The sequence below is a fragment of the Melozone crissalis genome, unplaced genomic scaffold, assembly GCF_028551555.1.
Source record: "Melozone crissalis strain CALT ecotype California unplaced genomic scaffold, PUWL_Pcris_2 ptg000063l_1, whole genome shotgun sequence".
NCBI classification, from domain to species: domain Eukaryota; kingdom Metazoa; phylum Chordata; class Aves; order Passeriformes; family Passerellidae; genus Melozone; species Melozone crissalis.
In genome coordinates, this window is record NW_026535841.1 from 4,890,741 (window position 1) to 4,904,002 (window position 13,262).

Sequence of the window (13,262 nt, forward strand, 5' to 3'; positions counted from 1 at the left end):
GCAGAACAGAACAGGCTGCTCCTCCAGTTCCCTGGCCAGAAACTTGGAAATTCTGCTGACCCTGCTCAAAGAAAGGCTGAGCACTGCAGGGGATCAAACCCAGAAACAAGTGCTAGGAAAACCCAGAGAGGCAGAGCAGCAGAGGTCACTGCTCAGTGCCACTGCTCCAGGGAAAGACAGAACACTTCTGAGGACAAGGGAGAGAGCATGAGGTAAAGCGCTCCGTGAGCCCAGAGCTCAGCAGCAACAAAGCTGATTCACAAAAACCCAACCCTGCCTGGGTGGATCCTGTTCCAGCACAGAACATCTCCCTCCTGGTCAGCCAGAAACGCTCAGCATGTTGGAGGCCAAGATTGTGGGAAGGCAGTTCCTCAGGGCCTGCAGCTCTGGACCAGAAGGCACAGCAGTGGCTTTCTCTCGGTTCAGCCTCTGCCAGGCAGGCACAGGCTCTGCATGTGGAAACAGAAGCTTCTTGCAGAAATATCCCTGGGGGAAGCAGGTGACCTTGTCTCCAGTGCATTGCTCATTTCCAGATCTCTGGATGGCAACAAACCACCTTGCTCTGCAGGACTGAAAAGTTGGACATCTGCCCCTTCACTACAGGGCCTGGATATGCAAAAGGCCAAACTCACTCACTGCAAATACTGACCAGCTCCACTTCTCACTGCCACAGGCAGGGCTGGTCCCTACAGAGGGAATGAGAGACCCCAGGGAGCATCCACCAGGTTGCTCTGCTCTCTGTCCTACAGCACAGGTTGTTTAGAGTCACAGAGAAGGGAGCTCACCATGACGAAGGTTAAGGAACAAGTCCTGAACCTCCTCTCTAGTTCAACTGATTCTCAGCTTCTTCCAAAGTAGAGGTCACTTGCTAGGAAAGGCAAAACAAGGAACTGGGCTTAAAACAAAACCTTTGAAAATAAAAGGATATTAAAGGAAACAAAAGCCATAATCAATACAGAAAACAAGTGCATCTGATCAGACGCTAACAACGTCAGCCTCTCGCAGGCTACAGCAGAATCCCTCTGCGATGGAACAAACATTGCAATTGCCAGACTAGGAAAGTCTCTCCCAACTGGTGCAGCAAATCAGGCCAGACAAATCCCTCTGCTCCTGGCACAGCTTGCAGTCTTAGGAGGGAACTGTCTCCACGGAGGCTGGTCTGGAGCCTTGGTATCTTTCTGCAGGCGAGTACCATACATTGTGTTGCACACGTTCAGGGAGATGCTGAGCCAGGCTCCGTCCTCTGCAGCCGCTTGACACCCAACAGCACCACAACACTTCCACACTCCTGGACAAAATGTGTACCCCAGCCTTGTTTTAAGAATTGCTTTCCTGCTTAAGGAACCGTATTCCACCCAGTAAAGGCAGAGATCCTACAGCACATGGCTTTCTCTCAGTGTGGGACACGGCCCAGGACTGGCAGCCTCAGCTTTCATGGCCCAATACACACCCAGCCAGGACTCAGTTCACTCTTGGATGCCCCAGGGAGAATCAGAGGCTGCCCGTGGTGCGAAGGGGAAGGCGAGGGCCGTGCTGCTTGCTGGCAGGGGGAAGGTAAGCTCCCTCTTACCTGGACCTGCTATTCATTGCTATTCATTCCAAATGAATCATCTCTTTTTTTTTTTTTTTCCTTAAATTATGAACAATATGGAGAAATTGAAAGCAACCATATTTGGTCCAACTCCTTCCCTCCCAGCCCCTGGGCTGATGCACTGTGGGGCTTGCTCTCACAATCGGCAGAGGCAGAAGAGGGTAGGGATGAAGACACCAAAGGCCACCAGTATAGGAAACATGAGGCTGCTGTTGTCCGAGGCATAGGGGTTTGGTGTGCGTGGGCCTGACTGAACCCGGTTCTTATTTGCCTGTTTTTTGACACTGGAACCATCATCATAGTCATCTTCATCATCATCTTCCTCTTTTTTCTCCAGGCCTGGGTGTGGCTGCAGCTTTGGAACATCTGTTGAACAAGACAAAAGGTTGCAAGCAGGCAGGATGTAAATTGGGAGTTCACTCGAGACACCTCCTTCCCCTCTCCCCAATCCAACATGAACATCAGCAAGAGGGCACCTGAGATCCCACCAAAACCACAACCAGAACACCTCAGAAGAGAGGAATATCTTCTAGCACAGAGGATAACACCACTATTTCTTTTCTTTGCAAGATAAGAGCACCCAAGGATCCAGCCTGCAGAAAAACTTAATCCTTCCACACCATCAACGTGTCACACAGACAAGTTAATGCACAAAAGCACATGTAGAGCACACATTCAGATACTGCAGCTGCTCACTAAGATCTAGTCAAGAACAAGCACTTGCTGCCTGCAGAACCAGCAGATGCAGGTGCAAACAGGAGCAGGAACAACCCTTTTCATAAGCAGTCCTATTCCACATCACTGCACCCCTCAAAGTTAGAGCTGTGAGAGCAGCATGGCCAAGCCCCACTCAAATCCAGCCTTCTGAGCCTTGGGCCTGAGCTGCAGGTGCCACCTGGTCACAAGGTTCTTACCAAATCTTCAGCAGCACCTGACCATCCCATAGTAAAGCAAATTGATGTTTTGGTCAGAGAGGGAACCTAAACCTTTCTAGTTCAGGAGCAAGAGGGGCTCCAATTCCAGCTCACTTCCAAAGAGGGTGATAAAAGAACAAGGACCTTTCCAGCACTCCCTGGAGCTATCCAGAGGAACTGGTATCTGGGAAAAAATACTGCCTTGTCCTAAAGCTGAAAAGGCAAAACAAAGCTCCAGGTAAGACATATTTAAGCACTAGCTAAAACAGCTGCAAATTATTTGTCTGCAGGGCTGCTGCTGACATCCAAGGCCAGAGGGTATTTATGTGTAGCTATAAGCTGAGACTGACCAGACATGTTCCCTTCTCCTCTACCCCATATACAGGAAATTCCAAAACAATTTGATTTTTCTCACTCCAAAATGACACAAGCTTTGTGACTTAGAGGAGAATGAGGACAGTACACACCTACTTCACTCTGCAACTGCACTCTGTGGGAACTCAGTGAAAGAGAAACAATTTTGGCAGATGTGGGTCAGAAAAGCTATGATCTCATAGTCTGAGAAGCAACAGGCTGCTCTCCAAGGGGGAAGAGCCTTCTGGCTCAGAAACTGTGCTTACCTTCCACTGTTCCTTGCAGGATGTATAGGGCACAGATTTTCGGATTGTCATAGTAGCCCTGGAAAAAGCAAAAGCAGCAGTCAGTGCTGCAGCTCTGAGAACAGGAATGGTCTCCCCACCTACCAACAGCTCTCCTCCTCCTGCACACAGCTGCACATGACTGGGTAATAAGGGGAAAGGAAAGATCAAGGCTCTGCCATGAAAAGCTTATTACCTTTACAAACTCAATGTGGAGCTTTCCTGTGAATGTTGAAACCTCTCCCTGGACACTCAGTTTTCCTTTTTTGATACTCATGGGAATGATCTCATCGTGAGCTGTGCTGTGTCCAACTCTGTCAAAAATGTCCAAGTCTTTCACCACCACGTGGCCATTCAAGCGAACATCAAATACCTTCAGGGTGGAAGAAATGACAGAGTCAGAGCAGATTCAGGCACGTGACAGTTGAAATGGGAACAGAACAGGAAAGGTCTCTGCTTTTTATGCACCCAGAGCCAGAAAGCATTGTAACATGTCCTGGCTCACTCCTTTGGGAAGGATTCAAAGCCCAAAACCAGCCAGGTAAAGACACCATAAAGCATTAACAATGCTTTCAAACACCCTGAAATCTGCCTCCTCCTTTTAAAACAGCCCCTACATTTGCTGTTCAGACTGAGGACAGCACATTTTCATTCTAGTTTATTCATGCTTCTCTTTCACAACTCTTCTCCTGTCTGAAGACCTGCTCCTACCACTCCGGGGTGGCTGTGACACACCACACCCTAGGGAATGAAGCCATTTCTAACTAACAGCCTGCAGCAGAACAGAGAAGAGGAAACAAGCTGGTAAGGAACACAGGGTTTGAAGGAGGTAAAATGTTTAACTGCTAACCACATCTGTGAACTCAGAGTGAAAGTCCTCCTCAGGGCTGTAATGACTCAAACTTCACGCAGCACCTGGGGAATCCCAGCAGAACCACATGAAGGAAGAGGAACCAAAGATACCTCAGCCCTTCAGTTTAATCTGAGGCTGCTTTTTGCATCTGTTCTGTAAGCTAGCCCCACCAGTTCTGCTCCCTGAAATACTTCTCTGGCAGGAAGGCAGCACAGTGCTTAAGGAGATCAGCCCTAAAGAAGCTGATGGAATCAGGAAAGCCAGACTAAAAGCCAAACCACTCCTACCCCAATTTGTAACAGGGCTTTGAGTTCTGCTTGTTTCTGTTTCCACTTCTGTATGTGAGGGGTTTCAGAAGTGGACAAGGGTTATTCTTCTCTAAAAAGCAAAAAGCAGATGAATTTAACTCTGCTTTCATGATCAGACTGAAGCAGTATCAAGTCTAATTACATTTGTAAAAATTGTTTTGAGTAGGCTATTTAACCCAGACCACCTCCCTGCTTCAACCTATGCAATACTTCCTCCAGCATAACTGTGCTGTCCAGTCAGAAGCAAGTGCTCAAGAAAAAGGAAAAAAACTTCTCAAAGCCAGCACAGCCTAAATAGGTTGTAAAACTATTGCTAGTTATGTTCAGTTGCACATGTTTGTTTGAATACTTTGAAATTAAGTCTTCCAGTCCAACTGTACAGGTAGAATGTGGAAAAGAGCTCTAAAGGTTCAGAACCTGGCAGAGGTTGGGACCTCAGTTAACTTATTCCTTCCTCCAGCATGCAAAGCAGCAGAGGTAACCTGAGCACACTCAGTCCTGGCCAGGAACTCGCATCAGAGACACACAAGGAGCTGTTGCTTACCTTCTGTTGAGACTGTGCAAAATAGACCTCTGCAAACTTCAACACCAGCACATAGTCACCCTCCTCTTTGATGGGAACTTCATAGCCAAAGGTTTCCTCATTGTAGCGCTCAGTCTGGTACAGGATCTGGTCCTCTGCGTTGGACCTCAGGATTGGCAGCTTCATACCATAGTCAGAGGCTGGGTTTTGAGCACAAAGGAGTGAGAGAAGGGTTACATTCTGAGGAAGAAAAACTATATATTCTTGAAGCCCTTAACTCCAGAAGTGGCATTAGCACTTACAACCCATCAGACCCATCTCCCCTGCTGGCTCTGATCAGGTGGCAGCACTACCAGAGCAGAAGCACAAGAAGCCAAAGCCCCAAAATCCAAGAAATGTAAGGAAACAGGTCTGGAGACCTGCTGCAGTCCAAGACACAGTAAGCTCACGTTCACCATTTCAGAAAGAAAAGCCTGTTTACAAAAACATTACACAAAGCCAAAGGACTTGGCCATTGGCTCTTGCTTTAAAGAGTGAAAACACCTAGAATATTTTAAAATATTTTCAAATTTCAGACTCCAAGTACAAAACTAAAACAGCTGGCATAGGACTGACTTAACTCATTGACGCAACAGATTTGAAGTTAGCAGCTGATAGCTGGGTTTTGAACTTATCCCCCTCAACAAAGAACTGGGGAATGGCAGAAGGGTGAAAAGCATTAGGCATCTTACAAAGTCCTTTCTTCTCACCACAGGCCCACAATACCTCTCAGCATGAAGATGGGATGAAGGACGCAAAAAAGATAAACAAGCATTTCAAGAGCACCAGCAGCTTCATCAGCTGATGTTCCCAGAGCCACCCAGCTGAAATGGGGGCTGTCTGCAGGCATGCAAAGAGCCCCTGAGAAGGGCCCAAACACCATGCTCAAACAGTACAGCAACTGACAAATAAGAGAAATCACAAAATTTGCCTCTTTTCAGTGTTTCATCACCTCTACAGCAGCCCCCAACAACTCTATCCCCCTTGGTTTGCTACTGTATCAGGGTTCCTGCATAAATGCAAACTGTTGCAATGCCTCCAGGGCTGCACACCAAAAAAACAATTCCCAGCAAAGCAGGGGCAGGAGGGACGACTGTGGACACCATCCATCCACGGGCACTTCAGGCAGAAGCTGATCCAGACGAAGTTCTCTGCTGACACTCACCTCTCCCAGCCCCATTTCCATGGGAACAGACACTGCACTGGCCAAGACAAAGCAAGAGCTACTAACCCAGCACACGCTGCCAAAGACAGAGCCAATGCAAACGAGTGAGAGGAAATTAATGCCAGTTCTGAGTCTCCTGTTTCACACAGAGCTGCTCAGGCAATCTTCCACTTCTCTTTACCACTCGAACTTGGGCATAAAGAGGACTCTAACCACCAGAAATACAGAGGGTGAAAAGTTTAACCTGTCCTCCCACACAAATATTTCTGGCCAGCTACAGATTACAGTGATAGCAAACCAAGGACTCCACAGAAGGCAGCTCCTATTAAAGGAAAGCCTGCACAGGAAGAAAGTCCTTTAATAGCCAAGAAGGTAACTGGAGAGGAAGACCTGTCACCTGCATGTCAAAGCTCTGTTGACAAGAGCTGTGGAAGCAAGATGGATTTTACAGCACGCTGGGTGCTCACAGGGAGCAAGCAGTACACACCAAGCTTTAACTCAACTATGTTTGGCACCTGCCTATTCTGTAACTGCCATCAGCACAGTCAGTCCTTTAGGGCACAGCAGCTGAATGGAGGCTTGAAAAAAAAGGTTTTAAATTGCCCAGAGGCAGTACAGCCCAGAATTATTATCCCTAGGTCATTTCCTCCCAGTCAACCATACATTTCTGCTATAGCCCTTACATGTCTATCAACACAGAGAGGAGCCCAGAGTAAACGAACAATGGTGCAATAAAAAGCCATTGAGGGAAAGGCAGCTGAGAGCTCAAAGGGGTAAAGTCTCCACTGTGCCTGGCACCACTGGCTGGTGCAGGATTACTGTAACAGCCTCCTGCTCAGAGGAAACACCACGGGCTTTCCACAAAGGAAGTGCATGTTACAATGTGCTTGAAAAAGATCCTTTTTTCTCTTCAACTCGAAATAAATAGTTCAAGTCCACAAGGACATTCAAGTCACACATGCGAGAGGTCTGTGAAGGGAAGCTGATCTACAGTGATCAGGGCACACAGTGTGACTGGAGCAGCAGCTTCCATGGGTGTCAAACACCATATGAGAATTTAAATGTGACCTCCACTGTATTCAGTGTGCCCAAAAGGCTCTCCATTTGGGATGGCACTCATGCAGGACAAGCAATAACAGTTCCAGCCATATGGCACGGGAAAATTCTCACCATCCTACACGGAAACAGCAAAGGTTACACTGAGAACTCATCTCCACATTCCACTACTCACCTGTAACTGACAGCAGAGCAGCCCAGCACAGCTAGCTTTTCAATATATTAGTGAATCAACTAAGTTTTGGTACACCAATTATCAGAAACACGCACAATTCAAACTGTGGTGGTCTTGAGGGAAATAGGAAAAGGTAATCCAAGTGTAATTAATTTTCCATCCTGTCCTAAATAGTAGGCTGAAGATTTTATTGACTTGGTAGTTAGAGCAGCCGATGATTTCCCATCTGCCTCTACTTCTGCTCGTGTCGCTGCCCTTGAACAGCCAGCCACGGACTGGGGCATGGAGCAGAGCGGCCGGCTGTACCTTCCCCCCGCGGGGCCCAGCACCGGGGCTCCAGCGAGCAGCCTGTGCTCTCCGCTGTCGGGTCCAGAATGCTGCAAGCATCAGCCCCCATCGTGCGCGACCCAGATCCGGCTGCAGAGGGCTGGAAAAGCTTGTTCCCACTGCACCGAGCGCGCTGCGCACTGGGCTGTGAACCGGCGGATCCTGCTGTAGAACACGGGCTCTTCAGCGGAAAACGGGAGAGAAAAAGCGACCGGCGGGCGCACGCGGCAGGGCTGGCAGCGCCACTGCTCCCGCCGCCTCTCCGGCCGAAATCCCACTGCAACCCTCGCGGAGCCACTTCCCCTCCGGCATTACACAAGCCCGCAGGCCGAGGGCACAGCACCATCCCGCAGGGCTCATCCCGCCGCCTCCGGGGCCCCGGGCCCGCACCGCCACGGGGACGAGGGATGCGGCCCCAGCTGGGCCCGGCGGGAGAACGGGGGGGGCCGTGGTCCTGCTGGTGACAAGTGGCGGTGCTGCCTTCGGACCACGACCGTCCCCGGGCGGCTGCGGGAGAGGAGCCCCCGCCGTCCTGCGGGGACACCCACAGACCCGCCGGGACTGCAGCGGGCAGGAGGGCGCCGGGGGCGCGCGGGTCCCGGCCGCCGCCAGCACAGCGGGACCCCGCAGCCCCGGCGGAGCGGAGCCGAGCGGGACCCCGCGGGCTGTCCCGCCGAAATCCCCCGGCCGCGGCGTGTCCCCCGCCCTCACCTCGGCCCACGCGGCCCTCGAGCGGGTCCTTGCGGAAGTGGATGCCGTTCACGTCCACATGGGCATCGCCGCCCGCGTTGACGGCCCAGACGACGCTGTCGGCGATGCCGCCCGCCGCGCCCCGCAGCAGCAGCGGCAGCAGCAGCACGGGCGGCAGCAGCGGCGCCCCGCGCGTACGAGCGCCCACCATGTCGCGCTCCCGGCGCCGCGCCCGCCCCTTCCTGCCGCCGCCAGGGGGCGGCTAACCCCGCTGCCGGGGCGGGACGAGCACCGGCCAATCCGCGCGCCGAAATGAGAATATTAATTACCCGCCCGCCTGCCATTAGACGGCCGCGGGCCTGTATCTGCATATTCATAAGGCGGCGGGCCAATGAGCGGCGGCGATGGGCGGGTTGGGCTGAGCGGCGCGGGGACAGCGGCGGGAGCGGCGCGGGGAGCCGGGTCCCTGCGGACCGGGGTGCCCGGGGCCGGTACCGCCCGCGCAGGGAGCGGAGTGGATGTGGAACAGGCTCCCCTAGGAAAGCGCGGCGGGGACGGACGAGGCTCCCCAGCGCCGTGTCCGCAGCGGGGACAGCTCGGCGAGCTGGCCTGAGCGCCGGCGGCTGGTGGGCAAAGCCCGCCCCTCCGCGCCGCCAATCGCGGGGCTCCAGCGCGGCGGAACGCGGAGCACGGCGGGGCGGCGGCGGGAAGCGCAGACCGAGGGTTGCCGCGGCAACGGGCGGCGCTGCGGCAACGCGGAGCGGAGCGCACCCGGTGCGCTCGGGGAAGGGGCTGGAGCGGACCCAGGGCAGCGGGAGCTCCACCGCCGTCGGGGGCGGCTCCTCGGCACGTCCCGGGAGCTCCGTGCCCGCTGTGCTTTGAACGGCAGCTGCCAAGCTCCGCTCGCTGCCTTGGCAGAACTCGCTGGTTCTCCCGTTCGCCCCTGCCATGGAGTAAGGGTATAGGCAGCTGCCGTCCGCCCGGTAAGGAGCGAAGCGGCCAGTGGCGTGCGAGCACCTCGCACCGCTATAATCTGCGGGCGAAGCAAAGCGGGCAGTGAAGGGGAAGACAGGGAGGTGACCGTGACACTGCCAGTGGGCTGAGCCCTGGCTTGGACTTTATAGGAGAATGTAAAATCCTGGGTTTGTTTTCTGGAGGACCTTGGCAAGGTCTTGGGTGGCTGGAGTGAGAGGGGTAGGTGGAATGAAACTCACTCCCTACACAAAGGGGGAACAAATAACTTAATGTTTGCCCTTCTGTCTGATCACGGTGTTCCTTGAGGCATCAGATACCGGGCAGGCCTCAGGGCTGCGCTCCTGGCACCGGCTGCATTAGCAGTGCCTGCTTCAAGTGCCAGTGATATTTTATTAATTCAAGTCTTTCGCAAAGCATTGGCTTCTATAAATAAAGACTTGGTGCTGCAGACTGGGAATTAAATGCATTTGTTGCTTTTGTAATGCACCTCTGGGCCTCTTAACCAGACACAGTCTTGGAGAAGTGAACTGTTTGGCAGGATGTGTAACCACCCACCCCCTGCTCCCCAGTCTGCTCTGCCCAGGCTGGAGTGGATCCCAAAGCATGTTCCTGCTGCTGTGACATCGGTTCTTGGGCTCATGATGTAACTGGGTCAGGACAGACATGGCACTGCTGCACTCCCACACCAGCACTGCTGCAAGGAAGGGGTTCCTAAAACTACAGGGTGCCTCAGGAAAGCACATCCACATTAGTAGCATGAAATGTGTAACTTAGCACGTCCCCAGATTCAGCCACCTCACACTGATTCCTGGCAAATCATCTCAGCATTACAGACCCCAGCCCTGGCAGCATCTGATCAAATCCAGACTAATCTCCTGTCTCCCTGCTGTGTTTGTGACCTGTTGGGTGTCCCCCAAGTTCTGTTACCAAAGGAGTGCAAGCAGCCATCGCCAGGACCATGCTGTCCAGTTGGTGATGCTGAGGGAGGCCTCATTAGAGCTCGTTCGTGCTGATTACAAATGATCCTCCCCAATCCTACACTTGTAACTGTGATGTGTGGGTCAGGAACACAACTTTGAAGCACATAAACACTTTAAGTGTTACCAGCTATTCCCAGGGTGAGCATTTTCTAAAAACTAGCTTGGATGATGATTTTCCAGGAATCAGTAGTGCATCACAAAGCACAAGGGATTAACTGAGCAGCAGTGAGGAGGGACAGTGCCTGTGCTCATCTGGGGAAAGAGGGGCCCCTCACCCTGGCTCACAGGCTGCTGACAGCTCCTGGCAGAGGATGGCAGATGCTGTTTGCCCTGTGTCCACTGCTGTCCCAAATCAATAGTTGCTGTCACACCAGCAGCTTGATGCCAGTTTGTGCCCCAGATGTCAGAGGCTCCATCCTGTTACTAATCCACTGAGCCATCAGCCAGTCCCTTGATGCAGGCTGGATTTACACCACTAACCCACAAGTGAAAGGCTCAGGGTCATTTTCTCAATCCCTTGACCTCTGCCTGTCCCCTGGCAGCTGTGCCAAAATGAATCAGTCCTGCCTGGTCTACCTAGCACCCTGATTGTTCATGAGCAACAAGGGGCACATGGTTAGGGCCATTCACTGCTGGAAAATGGGTGCAGCATTTGGGATGTCCAAAAAGAGCAGCAAAAAGATGTGGGTCAGAAGCAGGCCTCATGGCTAATGGGGTATCTCAGAAATCAGTGTGAGCCAGCCCCACTCCCCATAGCCCTCCCAAATGGCACAGGGCTACAAGGCTCAGGTGCCCACAAGGGAACAGCTGTGCCCTGCTATGTAGAGCTCCTTGGAAGCAGCTCCCTGGTACGAAATTGGAGATAAGAGCAAAAGGATTACCTCTGGAATTAGATTATTTAGATTGGATCTTTAATCTCTGCCCCCTGTCTACACAAGGAAATAGTAAAACTCCCTGGGATTATTTGGGGTTTGTTGTGAAAGTAAAATCAGGCTAGCAACAGGAGCTCAAGAGCTTCTGCTGGAAGGAAAAAAAAAAAAAAAAAAAAAAAAGAAAAGAAAAAAAAAGACAGCTTTTGAGACCTGCCCTGTCTGACCTGTTCACTGTATCATGGTGAGACCTGGCAGAGCAGAGCTACAGATGATTTGGCAGACTCAGCTTTCCTCGGAAGTAGCTGTGGTTCCAGGACTGCCTCTGCAATGACACAAAGGTGTCCTGCAGCCAGCCTTTGCCCAGCACTCCTGGGATGACAGGCACAGCTCTGCCACACCACAAGCACAGGGACCTGCTCAAGCCAAAGTGGCTGTGGTTTGCAGGGAGGAAGCCCAGCCACTGTGATGCTGCGCTGTGGATCAGCCCAGCCTCCAGACATGTGGGAACCATTTTCAATAAACACTGCCCTGCCATCTGATGCTGTGGGCAAAAGATGAGACTGCTCAGGGCAGGGTCTGGGCAGGAGCAGGCAGAAGCAGCAAGCACACTCGTGGCCTCTGACTATCCCCTGGGCTCCTGCAGGCTGGCTGTGGCACAAGGCACACACCCAGCCATGCCCAGTGCCCAGGACAGGCACAGCACCCTGCAGCACACAGGCAGCAGCACAGCTGTCCTGCTCCACAGGCACAAGCAGCTCCTTCCCCAACAGGCTCTACTGTAAGTGAAGCACAGTTGTGTACCAGCACTCCCTTTGGCAGACAAGCCTGCACAAGGCTCCCCCTCCCCAGTATTGCCCTAAACACATTTGTAACATACCAGGACTCTGGACTCTGCTCAGTTTATCACCCTCATCTCCAATATCACCCTCAATAATACAGCTACTGAGCCAGTAAATGTGGAGATCTGTAAATATCCATTTTCCAAGTTCTTGGCTCACACCCACATCTCCAAGATGGGACCAGCTCCACAGATAAACACACACAGTGGGCACACACCCACTTGCATACAAACTCTTCTATTGCTTCACTCCCAGGTGCCTATCTGCACTCCTTGCTCTGATGTGCACACACACAAACCCTTCCTAGTGCACACACCTGTGCAAACACAAGTAAACATGCACACACACACACAAATATAAGGAGAAACAGTTTTTCCATCACTGGAGCATCAGCCATCACTACAGCTATGTTGGTTGGCACAGCAACAGGAAAGCAGAAGAGAAAATCCTCCTTTGGGACATGGATTTGTGGACCCTGAGAATCTGATAGAGAACCCTGGAAGTGAAAGATTTGAGATGGAGGAAGCAGGAGGATATTGGTCCTTGACCTCCCAGTTTGAGTAAGGAGGCAACCAAGAGGAAAACAACTCCCAATCACACCAAGAAACACAGTGATGATGGTTTTAAAGCCATTTGAAGCCAAACAGAAATTAATCCTGCTAATCTGTGACTGAGCCTTGCATACAGCAGGGAAACAACTGTAGGTCTGGTATAGCAGGGGAAGGGAGCGATGGGTTGGGAGCATCTTAGGGAAAGGAGGGTAAGAAGCGCTGGTAGGGCCTGGAGGCTGCTGCTGTCACTGCTGCAGACATGTGCAGCATTTCTGAGTGGGAAGAGGTTGGAGAGCAGGGCACTTCCACACAAGGAGGCTCCCAGTCAATCCCCAACACCAGTGGAGATACAGTTCAGCTCCCACAGCATGGCCTCACCATAAATGTGCTCACAGTTGTGTTTAAAATGAACTGAAAAGGGTGAGGTTGGCTATTGCTGCTTATCCCCTTCCCACCCAGCTCCCCTCTGGGCCCTTTCTCCCACTGCTCCTTCCCACGATACTGCAGGGGCTCTCACCTGTGTCCACGCCAGTGGATGGGGACCCTTTGCACTGCCCTCACTGGGAGGCCCCTCCATGCCCCTAGGCCTGGGGACGGTGGGAGGGAGGGCAGAGTCCTGACACAGACTTAGTGGCCAGCACTGACTCCTCTTTCTGCAGCAAGGACTTGCCTCTGGATCCTGGTGCACACACTGGGGTGTGCATCTGCACAAGCCCTTCTCCCCCAGCCCGGTCACCACCTCTCACAGGGACATCCAGGCTCCACA

At 52.3% G+C, this 13,262-nt stretch overlaps 1 protein-coding gene across 1 annotated transcript; it reads right to left on the minus strand.

The window, feature by feature from the left end:
• Positions 1-1,643: 1,643 nt before the first annotated feature.
• On the minus strand, positions 1,644-8,490 carry MLEC (malectin). Its single transcript, XM_054288794.1, has 5 exons — positions 8,301-8,490; positions 4,849-5,027; positions 3,340-3,516; positions 3,126-3,183; positions 1,644-1,957 (listed from the first exon to the last, which is right to left on the minus strand). Exons 1-5 carry the CDS (start codon positions 8,488-8,490, stop codon positions 1,728-1,730), a joined length of 834 nt encoding a protein of 277 aa, XP_054144769.1. The 3' UTR covers positions 1,644-1,727.
• Positions 8,491-13,262: the final 4,772 nt, after the last annotated feature.